The sequence below is a fragment of the Polypterus senegalus genome, chromosome 15, assembly GCF_016835505.1.
Source record: "Polypterus senegalus isolate Bchr_013 chromosome 15, ASM1683550v1, whole genome shotgun sequence".
NCBI lineage: Eukaryota > Metazoa > Chordata > Cladistia > Polypteriformes > Polypteridae > Polypterus > Polypterus senegalus.
In genome coordinates this window covers 131,015,556-131,028,916 of record NC_053168.1, presented here as the reverse complement: position 1 = coordinate 131,028,916, position 13,361 = coordinate 131,015,556, and the positions used below count along the sequence as shown (strand labels likewise).

Genomic DNA, 13,361 nt, shown 5'->3' with positions numbered 1-13,361 from the left:
AACTAGCAGATATGCAACTGATCAGATTGTCCCCTCTATCCCTGACCATAACACCGTGTGATCCTCAAATCTTTACTAAACCATTCGATACGCACCTGATGATGGAGGGTCAGTAATGGAGAATCTAATCAGTCCACTTGGAAAACAAATCAAAAGACATTATGTATTTGAGAGATCATGTACAAGTACAAACGCGGCTGTGGAGTCATGGAGTCGGAAGCAATTATTGAGTTTCTGGAATCGGAGTCAGGACTAAATGTAAATTGTAACGTGATGTGTTCAAATTTCCAATTTCACACACTATACTAATTGGGTTTGTTCCTGCCTCGCGCCCTATGCTAACTGGGACAGGCTCCAGCTGCCCCCTGCAACCCTGATCAAGATTAAGTGGGTTGAAAAATGACTTGACGTGACATATACTAATTCAATTAAACTATTTTTTTTCTGGTCTTTTGAGAAAAATATAGCCCCTTTTTAAAATTTTTAAGTTTTGTCTTATGTTTAATGCCCCTTAATGTTTGTAATTGGGGTGGCACGGTGGCGCAGTGGGTAGCACTGCTGCCTCGCAGTTAGGAGACCCAGGTTCGCTTTCAGGGTCCTCCCTGGGTGGAGTTTGCATGTTCTCCCCACTCTCTTCAGCAACTAAGAACAAACTCTAACGGTATGAGTTAAACTGTCACTGACTGGTTGGACCGAGTCATTGTCGATGTCAGACCTCATGACTGATGATCACAGTTTGCCAAATTTGTGTCTTCTGAACCCAAAAATGCTGCAGGGTGTCATCCAGGGGATCCATCCCTATTGTAGAATCGCCGATGATCATCGTCCATTTTGAAGAATCATTGCCAATTCTTGACCCTTTTCGCCTTTGAGAATCGCTGCTCATCATTGACCCTTTTCACCTTTGAGGATCACTGTGGATCACCGGCCCTTTTACTTTAGGAGAACTGCTGCTCATCATTGAACCTATCTCCCTTGGGGAATTGTCGTCCTAGGGTGGGGAGAGTTCAGAGTTCAACTGCAATTTCAGCTCTTTTTAATTCAATTTTCCATTCTATCGTGGTACATAAAATGCGAGACATTAGACAGATGAGTCTGTCTTCTCTTTGCCAGGTCCAAATCACCCACATTCCATATTCCTCATTACTGCATTGTACTTCAAACCCACAGTGACCCATCGCAAGGCATTCTGCAAACTGTTTGCAAACTTCTTCCCATTCAGTACTATTGCAATTCACGACTCAACACGACCAAATTCAGACATCACGCGATCCAAAATAGTTTAAGAAACACTGCCTTAACGTGATATACCCAACAACTGAGATCAACTAGTTTTCCAATCGCAACAATAAAATCAAGCAGCATGCAATTGGCAATCAGAAAATGAGGCAAACACAACTGTGCTGGATGGTCGTCACGCAATCACTAAATATGACATGGGCAGCAATTTTCAATTGTTAAACTTGACAAGATCAGCCGCTGTGGTTAGCTAATGTGACATACCCGGGACTAGAACTCACATAATGTGACTTTGGCTTTGGTTGAGAGCTAAAACGCCATACCTGTGGCCTTAGATGAGATCCCATTTTGGCCGAGACAAAAATTTGTATTATGTTGATAACAGTGTCCTCCTATCACCCTGGGGCATTCCTGATGGCTGATGGGAACTGCAGTCTCCATGTCCCCCATTGATTCTTGGGTGCCCCCCACCTTTACAACCCCTCTTTATGATATGTCATATAGCATACATTTTAATGACAACGCACATGCAAAATTTCATGAAGATCAAGATCAATTCAGCCATTTTTACGTGATTTGTAAAACATACAGCTTATGATTTTACTTGTAAAGATTACACAGTACAGTAGTTTTCATTTTCAGACTGTTATTTCTTATTGAATTAGGCTTAATTATTGTGTGTTTTTTTAATTTTCAAGGTGGTTACTACTGCGAAGAACAAAAGCAGAAAATAGAAGAACTGAAATCAAACAGAAATCCCAGTTATGTCATTTAGGGAATAATGGTACTATCTCTCTATTTTGGTCAAACAAAGCAAGCCATTGTTTTATGAGGACTATGAAAATGGAAGTAAAATAACACTTCTTTAAAGTAGAAGGGATATTTTTTTAAAATATAATAATAATTTACAATTTAAAGTGCCTTCAGAAATCAAGACATAAAGTCATCACTCAGCAGTTTACTGTATATTTTATTAACCCATTAAGTAATAATGATTGACATAGACCGGAGCAAACACAGTAAGTCAACATGTTAAGACCGCCAGAAAATCCACCCACCCATCCATCCATCCATTATCCAACCTGCTACATCCTAACTACAGTGTCACAGGGGTCTGCTGGAGCCAATTCCAGCCAACACAGGGCGCAAGGCAGGAAACAAACCACAGGCAGGGTGCCAGCCCACTGCAGGGCACACACAAAGACCAAGCACACACTTGGGACAATTTAGGATCGCCAATGCACCTAACCTTCATGTCTTTGGACTGTGGAAGGACACAGGGAGAACATGCAAACTCCACACAGGGAGGACCCGGGAAGCGAACCCAATCTCCTAACTGCGAGGCAGCAGCGCTACCCACTGTGCCACCGTGCCACCTCCACCAGAAAATCATTTTATTTAACTAAATGTTTAGATTCTTTTTTCTTTTTTTTGCTAACTTTTCCAGGTATGAAGTTTGAAAGCCCACACAGAGCTCTGTACAGAAAATGTATGCCCTTCATTTCTTTTTTTCAATCTCATCTCATTTTCTGAAACCTTGTTTCCTGGTGAAGGTCAGCAGCAGCAGGCCAGGCAGATCAGCTCAGATTGCCCTGTCCCAGCTACAGATTCCGGCTCTTCTAGATGTTCCCAAGCTAGCGTGCCGTTGGTCTGCTTTAAGGTCTTTGCCCACTTGAGGCTTGCCTGGAAGAACTCAAATGGTATAAACTTGACATTCAGGTGTGGACGACGTGTTGGCCTGATGCTTGGAGTTGGAATGGGAAGATGACGTCATGTGCAGATCAGGATGGAGATGGCTGTCCTATATTTGGATTTGAAGTGTGTCACATGCGGACAAATCAGGAGCATCCAGGTGATGGTTGTAAGGTAAGGATTCACAAATCAGCACCAGGGGAAGTGTGGTGGCTAACAGCCTCTCCTTTTTTCGCCTGCAGCCAGGACAATAAAGCGGCTGATGCCACTTCTGGTTCAGCCTCGGAGGTCCCTCCTCTTCCGACCCTCCATATTTATAGAATAAAGTTGACAGGAGTCGTCAGTCATTCATGAACCAGGTTCTAAACAGCACAGAGCTTCAAGACACCCCGAGAAAGCAGCCTGAAGCACATTCAGAACGTTCCTGATTATTTTCTGTTATTTGTAGTTTTTATTTTTGTATAGTTTGCATGTTCTCCCCGTGTCTGCATGGGTTTCCTTCAAGTTCTCCGGTTTCCTCCCACAGTCCAAAGACATGCAGGTTAGGTGAATTGGCGTTCCTAAATTGCCCCTATTGTGTGCTTGGTGTGTGTTTGTGTGTGTGTGCCCTGCGGTGGGCTGGTGCCCTACCTTGCACCTTATATTGCCTGGTATTGGCTCCGGCAGACCCCCGTGACCCTGTAGTTGGGATATAAAAGGTTGGATAATGGATGGATGGATGGATGGATGGATAGTTTGCCCATATTAAACAGGGTACTGACAGTGGTACCAACTCCCTCATGTTCTTTCTTGCTTTACAATATAAACTTTAACCAGAAGATATGATATGAAACGTGAAGAAGTTAATTTGATTATTTTGTATTGGCAAACGATGTGCACATTTTTGGCATTAGAAGTCCACTTGATAGACAGATTTGGCATGGGATGGAGGCCAGATGTTTGGATTTAATGTGAAACTTTATTCTGAAATTTCCTTTTGTCATATGAAGAGTGTGACAGCATTTCCAGATATTATTGTGAGATGCAAGGAAACCACGAGATGTCATGTCAGACAAACTCGTAATGAGAGGTAGGCAAAGGTCAGATCCAAAAAGATCGTAATAACCAATAAAGGTGAAAAAGCCACAAGAGTGAATTGAAAGAGAAGTCCGAAACAGAAGGAATTAAACAAAATGAATCCTAACACTACCCTCACGTGACAAATAAACTAACCACTCTGGAAGGCTTTTTGATAGAATGTATCCACTGAGGGATTATGAAACGTTGCAGAGCGACCGTATTTATCGTGGAACTTCCATATACGTCATTGAAACGCTGCTCGAGGTCACAATACACCTAACTATGTACTACACCTCTCTATGTATAAAATCCAGCGTCTGCCTGTCTGTCCGCTTTTCACAAGAGAACTACTTAACTGATTTAGATCAGGTTTTTTTCTATAATTTGCTTGAACATTCTGGTAAGTATCATAGTTCGCTTGCGGTACCGATTTATTTGCGCAAATCCGAGACCTATGCAGTGGGCTGAGGGGAGTTGAAAACACCACAAAGTGGGTTCTCCATAATAAAAACTTTCATCCCGCATATAACATACAAGGAGAACAATAATTTATGGTCATTTTATGTGCAGATTTCTGGTGGCCAGATGTTTGGATTTGCAATATGAAGTCAGATAGATGTTTAGATCCTGAAGTGCCATTTATTTTACGTTTGGTCTTTATGTTTGAATTTGCACGAAGGAATCTATTTGTTGCTTGTACAGTATTTGAAATGAGAAACCTGAGTGTACAGGCGTTGTTTGCTATATTTGATATTTATTGGCTCCAGCAGACCCCAGTGACCCTGTATTTAGGATATAGCAGGTTGGATAAAGGATGGATGGATGGATGGATAGTTTGCCCATTTTAAACAGGGTACTGATGGGGGTACCAACTCCCTCATGTTCTTTCTTGTAGTACAATATAAACTTTAACCAGAAGATATGATATGGAACGTGAAGAAGTTCATTTGATTATTTTGTATTGGCAAACGATGTGCACGTTTTTGGCATTAGAAGTCCACTTGATAGACAGAGTTGGAATGGGATGGTGGCCAGATTTAGAATGATCACAGAATCCTTAGAATGTTAAAACCAGACGTCTGAGTCTGCAGGTAGAAGTTTCTTCAATATACCATACCATACCATATTTATTTGTTGAGCGCTTAAAAACACAGCATTACAACTGACCAAAGCGCTGTACAGTTACAACAAGCAGGACTAAAAGCAAAATATTAAAAATAAACATTAAGAGAGAATTAAAACAGAGATACTAAAACAGGTCAAGGGACCAAATAAAATGAAGAAAATAGCAAAAGACAAGTGGAAAATGAAACAGGTTAAGAATTAAAAGCCAATATGAAGAAGTGCGTTTTTAGGCGAGATTTGAATGTGGCGACTGAAGCGGCTCGCCTAACCACTAAGGGCAGGGAGTTCCAGAGCCCGGGTGCACAGACGGAGAAAGCCCTTTATGGGGCTGTACAGGTATTTGACTCTTGGATTTGAGTTCATATGGGCTTAAATTTGAAATCAGATGTCCACCAGCTGTTTTGGATATCAAAAAGACATTTATTTGACATTGGAAGTTCGCATTTTTCATTTGGATTTGGAATACATATTCTGTGTACAGTGTAAATCTAAAAAGACATGTTCTCCTGCTGATGGACTTAAGACTAAGACATTCATCTGATGTTTAGACTTACAAAGATACTTGTCTTTTTAAAGAGTAGAAATGAATTGGTTTCTTCTAGAATGGATCAGAAGACAAAGGCATAGTTTGGACTCCAGGGATTTTGGCCGTTTGACTGAGATGAGTTTCATTTTATCTTCTGAACTCGACTATAAAAAAATTGAACATTTGCAGATATACAATAAAAAAAAATATTTTTGTAAACAAATTAAGAATTGGACACTTGTATAAATACATATAAGACATTGGACCAAAAAGCTCATGCATTTAAGCAATTTCAACAGTCATGAATGAATGAGGGCACCCACTCCCAATTGTGCCGCCATTGCTTGAAGTTTTTTCCCCATGGGTACTGTCAACTCAGTTAATCAACGGTCCTTTCACTAAGCCTTGTTCAGCTCGTAGTGCCGGAGCGTGGATGCTGCAGTCCCGAGCTTCACATACTCCAGGTACTCCAATAGGACCAGCAATTCCCGGTTGTCCTACAGGACCAGAGTACCCACGAGGTCCTTCCAGCCCTGGAATGCCATCTTTTGCAACACCTTCATAGCCAGGATATCCTAGAAGCAAATGCAAAAATATAAATTAGGTGCGGAAATCTCTCAAATTGGTAAACTTACTATGTCCTTTGTGCGTGGAATGAAACCAATTGTAACAAACAGATGTGACTGAAAATATGGGTACTCACAGCTTTCTCTGAACTGAGCTGAAACTTATAAAAGTATTTGGTTTCCAGAACAAGAATTCGAATTTTGATTTATAACTGAACATATTACTTTAATTAGTGTATCTTAAACTTATTTTCCCCTCTGACCCAATCTCGCACTGTTTTGTGTCTTTGAGACCCAGTCCATGATGACCGCCAGATATGGAGAATCACCACAACTAGTTATCGGGAGAGGGTTTCCTCCATTGGAGAATCACCACTGACAGTCATCTTGGATGAGGTTGGGGGTCCCAGACCCCCCCCCTTGGAGAATCACCATGGATAGTAATCCAAGGGGGAAAGGTCCACCTTAGAGAATCGCAGGCCACAGTCATTTGGGTGAAAGGCCCACCTCAGAGAATATCAGGCCACAGTTATTTGGGTGGAAGGTCCACCTTAGAGAATTGCAGGCCACAGTCATTTGGGTGGAAGGTCCACCTTAGAGAATCGCAGGCCACAGTCATTTGGGTGGAAGGTCCACCTTAGAGAATCACAGGCCACAGTCATTTGGGTGGAAGGTCCACCTTAGAGAATCGCAGGCCACAGTCATTTGGGTGGAAGGTCCACCTTAGAGAATCGCAGGCCACAGTCATTTGGGTGGAAGGTCCACCTTAGAGAATCGCTGCTGATAGTTTTGTGGGGGGAGAGGGGGTTGACTGCTTAAAATCCCTATGGTGACACATCGTGATACATTTCACAAACCGTATGCACCCCTGTCCCAGTGAATATAATGATAATTTGCAACTCTCTATGACACAAAAGCCGGCGACCCGCAACTTTAGGAATCTCTTTTTTTAAAAAATGAAACAAAAGAAAATGCCACAGACAAAAGACATTGGTACTCTTAATATAACATTTCATAGTAAAGCCTTTGGAGACAGCCATCAAACACTTTCTGTAGCTCTGTGTGACATTTCGACACTTCTCGACTGGATGTTTGGCCCACTCTTCTTCAGTTCTCTCAGGTTTAATGGCTGCCTTTCCCCAACTGTGACTTTCAGCGCGTTCCACAGATGTTCTGTGGATTTTCAAACCAGGACTCATAGCTGGCTGCTTCAGAACCATCTAATGTTTTCTTCTCCTTCATTCATGGGTGCTTTTTTTGAGGCACGTTTTCAGGTTGTTATCTAGCTGGAGGACCCAAGACCTTTCTAAAACAGGGATGTTCGTTTCATCCCAGAATGCCCTGACCATCTTCTGAGTTTATTGTTTTCCATACTTTTTCAAAGAGGCAGCAAAGCAATCTGAAGACGTCACTTAGCCTTCTCCATGTTTCACGGTAAGGTGGGCGTTCTTTTCTTTGACAGTTTTGTTTTTTTGAACAGAATAAGGCTACATGCACACAGCTACATTTTCATATAAAAACTGCATTTTTAAATAAAAATGATCGCCATCCATTCTAGTGTTTTCACATCATTTACAAGTGTTACTGTCCACAATAAAACAACCAGAAACGCATGCAACGTGGATGCTTGCCTACACTGGGATTGCGCACATCGGTAGAAAAATCCTTTTGAAAGATGGTAATGCCAACCAGGCATGGGATGTATCCCAGAACTGTAGCAACCAGTAAATGATTTGGTTTTTGTGTGTGTATGCATTTAAACTGTACAAAATATATCTTAGATACATACAGGCATGCGATACAGCAAGTGCCATGGAAAGCAACTCATCTATGTCCGCTATGTCAGAATACGACTTTCTTCTGTGAATGGTGACCAATCAGGGAATTAGACATTACAATGAGCAGCATCCAATCTGGGAAGGGCTACGTGATGAGCACAAGCCAATCAGAGTGTAATGAGAGTCCACATTGCCACAATGAGTTAACCTTTTTAGACGTATGTGCTCTGAAGAGCGTTTTTCAAAAGTCCCCATGTTTAAAAACACCGGGGTAGAGTGTATGAAAGGCAAAAGCAGAGACAATCTGTGTTTTTGAAAGGCAATGCAGTAATGTGGGCATAGCCTAAATATGCTGCAGCCATCTGAGGGTTTCCTGTCATTGTTGCCACATTCATGCCCTGCTGGTCTTTTCACTTTTGAACCCCTGAAGGTTTATTTTCTCTAGCATCTCACCAACAGCAGTTTTTCGTCTCTTCTCCCCTCCTGGCCATCTGTCCATATGCTTTGTTACTAGGATGGACATTTTGATTCTCTACTGTTTTAGACAATCTGTTATAAATAAATAATCTTTCGTATCTCTGTTTAGCCATTCTCATTACTGTTAAGCTAATCTGAATGCATGACATTGTCCTATATGAGTAAATGTTTTTGATATAAAGTAACTGGCCTTCCCCATTTTGAAATGCCGGGACACCAAATATGTTAAACTATCCTAATCTATGTAAACAGCCCACTTATGGCCTTTGATTCGTATTTCTGACTGGATTACTCAGACAAAACAGGACTTCACCCACAGAAAGTTTCTCAGAATGATAAATTCATTTTGACAATTTCTGACCTGGAAAGGAAGCTGTAAAGCTGAATAAACACTCTGTGTGCATCGGCAGCAACTCTTCACTTGCCGGCGTATTGTGCAGTGAAGATAATTACTTTCTGATTTTAAATTTGTGATAAGTTAATGTCAGTTTGAGAACTGAAAGCCACCAAATTGCCCTGTGTTTATCTTCACGACAGAGGGAATTCCCCTAATTAATTTCCCTTTTTCTCGGCTCCCTGCCAATACAAAACCAACTTCTTGGTCTACCTGAACCCACGTGACAAGCCTGGGAATCTCTGTAAAGTATGCTGTAGAATCTGGAAAGCGTTTTCAAAACAGAATAACAGAACCAAAAAAAAAAAAAACGGAATACCTCGAGGTCCTTGGGGTCCATCATGACCCGGCAGCCCAGTTCCTGGGTCTCCTCTCTGTCCTTTTCTGCCTTGTTTGCCTAGTTTGAAAAAAAACAAAATATATATATATAGCAATGATATTGGACGAATCAAGAGGTTAGGAATTAGAGACTCAAAAGTCATGCCTACCTTGTACCCCTGATGCTCCTTTCTGCCCCTTCACTCCTAATGGGCCTCTTGAACCTTGTTTTCCCTTGGCACCAGGCAGTCCACCTTTGCCCTGTTAAGAATTAACAAAACTTGTATTCATCTTATAGAAAAAGTTTATAGTCAGCATTACAAGAGAATTTGACGTTTTACTGCAGAAGTGTTTTTTTTTTTCTTTTTAAAAAAGGGTTTTTTTTTGTCTTGGTACTACCAGAAACTTCTACCGCTGATGAAGCCAACCACTAGAGCAAGCGGCTGTGAAAACCCCTAAATGGAGGCCAAAACCGAAAAAGAATCCTCACAAAACTCCACAACATAGCTTAAAGCAAGGAATTATTCATTTGAAAAAAAAACTCATTTAATAGACAGACCAAGAAATTGATTAATTAAATTTGTCAAAGGGCGGCACGGTGGCGCAGTGGTAGCACTGCTGCCTCGCAGTTAGGAGTCTCAGGTTCACTTCCCGGGTCCCGAGTTTACATGTTCTCCCCGTGTCTGCGTGGGTTTTCTCCCACAGTCCAAAGACATGCTGGTTAGGTGGATTGGCGATTCTAAATTGGCCGTAGTGTGTGCTTTGTGTGTGTGTGTGCCCTGTGGTGGGTTGGCACCCTGCCCAGGATTGGTTCCTGCCTTGTGCCCTGTGTTGGCTGGGATTGGCTCCAGCAGACCCCCGTGACCCTGTGTTCGGATTCAGCGGGTTGGAAAATGGATGGATGGAAATTTGTCAAAACTTTAATCTAAGTAACAAAGACTAAATAACTAAAAGAATTTCAACAATAGTAATGAACCAAAAACAACTGGAAAAAAAAATCAATTAATGATTGAACAAAACCAATTAACAAAGGAACAAAAAATAAAAATACAGAGGTAATGTACGGCTAATAACAATAAAAAGAAACAAGATATTAATAAACACTTGTCCAAAATATTAACCCACTTTTTCTCAACCTTTGGGGTATCACGACCCCGTTTTTCACTTGGAAGTGTGTTTACAACCCATGGGGATCCCCCCCTGTGAATTTAGCAGGACCTACTTGGAAAAATACTCACTAGAGAGGGAAATCCCATCAAAAACCCAGGCTAGACACAGTTTTAAAAAGATTTACTCTCCACAAAAAAAGTCTTCCAATCATAACGAAACTCAGTGGAATGCAAAAGCAAAATCGATTTGGCTGAAAAAAGTGGTACCAACACAGATTTCAACAGCAATATCAAAACACAGAGCCAAAATCTGAAACTCCAGAAATCCAGTAAAACACAGAAGAACAATAAACACCAGTAAACTCCCTAGCACACTCACAATGAACTGCCAGGAACTATGGAAGGCTCTCCAGATTTATAGGGTGGAGGGAAGTTCCTGGTGGTGATTAGCAGGAGGCTCCGCCTCTTTGGGGACCACAAACAAAACACTTGGAACATAAGACAAGCCTAGATACAAATACATAAAACGTAAAGAACACATACGAATAAAGCAAAAATGTACAACAAAGACAGAAGCATCTGATCTCTAGCCATGGGAGAAGACCTGGCTGAGATATGACAGATGATGATCAGGCTGGAATAGGATTACAGGACTCTGGAGTTGTGAGGCTGCAGCATTAATGACTGCCACCAGTTTTCCTGACAAAAGATACCTTTACTTTATATTTATATTTCATTCACCACCGTTCTGCTTATTTCCTTTTAGTCTGACCTATTGCACAAGAATAAAATGGTAGTAATGAGTACAGCAAACAACTAAGGCCCTTCCTTCACTGACATCATTTTCACATTTTTATGTTCCATACTCCAAAAACAGTTGGTTTTATACTATGTAGGCAATTTAAGATTTCAGGGATACGACTTCCTTTGACTTACTGCTTTTCCTGGTGGACCAGGTAGTCCCGTTTTGCCTGGCGGTCCAATCAGTGTCATGTTATTAATGGGACAGCCACTGGCACACTTGGATCGAATTGCAGCTGCATGCTGAGATATCTGGGCTGTTACAACTCCACGACACAATTCATAGATCTGTGCATCACTTAATCCTGGACCCTGGTCAGAATCGAGAGAGAGAGAGAAAAAAAACAATTTTGTTAAATATTTTAATTATTTTATCAAAAATTCATTACACCTGAACATCCATCCATCCATCCATCCTCTTCCGCTTATCCGAGGTCGAGTCGCGGGGGCAGCAGCTTAAACAGAGAGGCCCAGACTCCCCTCACTCTGGCCACTTCTTCCAGCTCTTCCGGGAGAATCCCAAGGCGTTCCCAGGCCAGCCGGGAGACATAGTCCCTCCAGCGTGTCCTGGGTCTTCCCCGGGGCCTCCTCCCGGTTGGACGTGCCCGGACCACCTCACCAGGGAGGCGTCCAGGAGGCATCCTGATCAGATGCCCGAGCCACCTCATCTGACTCCTCTCTCCTGAATATTGTCCCAGTAATTGACAGTTTAAGAAGAGATCAAAGCCAGAAAGTTCAGCACCACAAAAGTCTGATGATCAAAAAAAATGACAAATATTATATGAACAATTTTGAAATACCCTTGGATGGCAAAATAAAGTAACATGAGTAAATAAATAAATACAAGAAAAAATGATCTACTCTCATTTATGAATACACTAGAAAACATGAGGACCTCCAGTCCTTCCAAGATGACGGCTCCAGATGCAGCATGGGAGTTAACAGCAGAGCCAACACTACAAAAGCCACACACTCGGATGTTCATGAAATTTTGCATGTATATTATAATTAATCCAATTTAACATACAGAATTACAAAAGTGCCATCATAAACAGGGGTTCAATAGAGAGAACAACAACAAAATCGGTAGTTTTGCCCTATTTACATATCAATGCGTCAATTTTTGCATCAAGCCACCCAGTTCATTAAAGTGGCATTAAACATATATTGATGAAACCACAGTCACAATACAAAGATTCCAACCCAGCAAGATGTTACGACAAATATGGAATCCAATCATTCACAAAATGAACATAAGATCAGAGACACTTATAATCAGAGAGGTAGTGTAGAAGACGGATGGGACACTTGCGTTTCAAAAGGGTCAAATATTTGCAACACATACATTTCTCTTTAGACAAATAAAGTCTATCTATCTATTATATACTGCCTTTCATATCTATCTATCTATCAATCATACAGTACCTTTCATATCTATCTATCTATCATACAGTGCCTTTCATATCTATCTATCATATAGTGCCTTTCATATCTATCTATCTATCTATCTATCTATCAGTGCCTTTCATATCTATCTATCTATCTATCTATCTATCTATCAATCATACAGTACCTTTCATATCTATCTATCTATCATACAGTGCCTTTCATATCTATCTATCTATCTATTATATACTGCCTTTCATATCTATCTATCTATCTATCATATAGCGCCTTTCATATCTATCTATCATATCCTTTCATATCTATCTATCTATCTATCTATCTATCTATCTATCTATCTATCTATCTATCTATCTATCTATCTCTGGTACATTCCATAATACTTGAGACAAATGTACATTTTTCCTTGAATTCCCCCTCTATTCCACAGTTTAAAATTACAAATCAGTTCAAATGCGATTAAAGTGCACACTGCAGACTTTCATTAAAGGCTATTTGCATACATTTTGGTCACACAACATTTTTTCTACATGGTCCCCCACGTTAATGTTTGGGGCACAGCAATGGCAGGTCTACTAAAGCTGCCATATTTAGTCCTTTGTCGCATATCCCTTGCCTGTGATGACTTCTTGAAGTCTGCGATTTACAGACATCACCTGGTGCTGAGGGTTTTCTCTGGTGATGCTCTGCTAAGCCTTTAATGCAGCCATCTTCTGTTCCTGCTTGTTTCAGGGGGTTTTACTCCTTATATTTTCTCTTCAAAACATGGAAGGCCTGCTCAGTCAGATTTAAATTGAGTAACTGGCTTAATCAATTTTGAATTTTCCATTGTTTTAGCTTTGAAAGACTCCTGTGTTGTCCTTGTAGTATGTT

General features: G+C 41.0%; 1 protein-coding gene across 1 annotated transcript; it reads right to left on the bottom strand.

Annotated features, from left to right (window-relative positions):
• Positions 1-5,986: 5,986 nt before the first annotated feature.
• On the bottom strand, positions 5,987-11,284 carry LOC120515559 (collagen alpha-1(XI) chain-like). Its single transcript, XM_039736643.1, has 4 exons — positions 11,220-11,284; positions 9,345-9,435; positions 9,176-9,253; positions 5,987-6,216 (listed from the first exon to the last, which is right to left on the bottom strand). The coding sequence occupies exons 1-4, from the start codon at positions 11,274-11,276 to the stop codon at positions 6,017-6,019; spliced, it is 426 nt and encodes a 141-aa protein (XP_039592577.1). The 5' UTR covers positions 11,277-11,284; the 3' UTR covers positions 5,987-6,016.
• Positions 11,285-13,361: the final 2,077 nt, after the last annotated feature.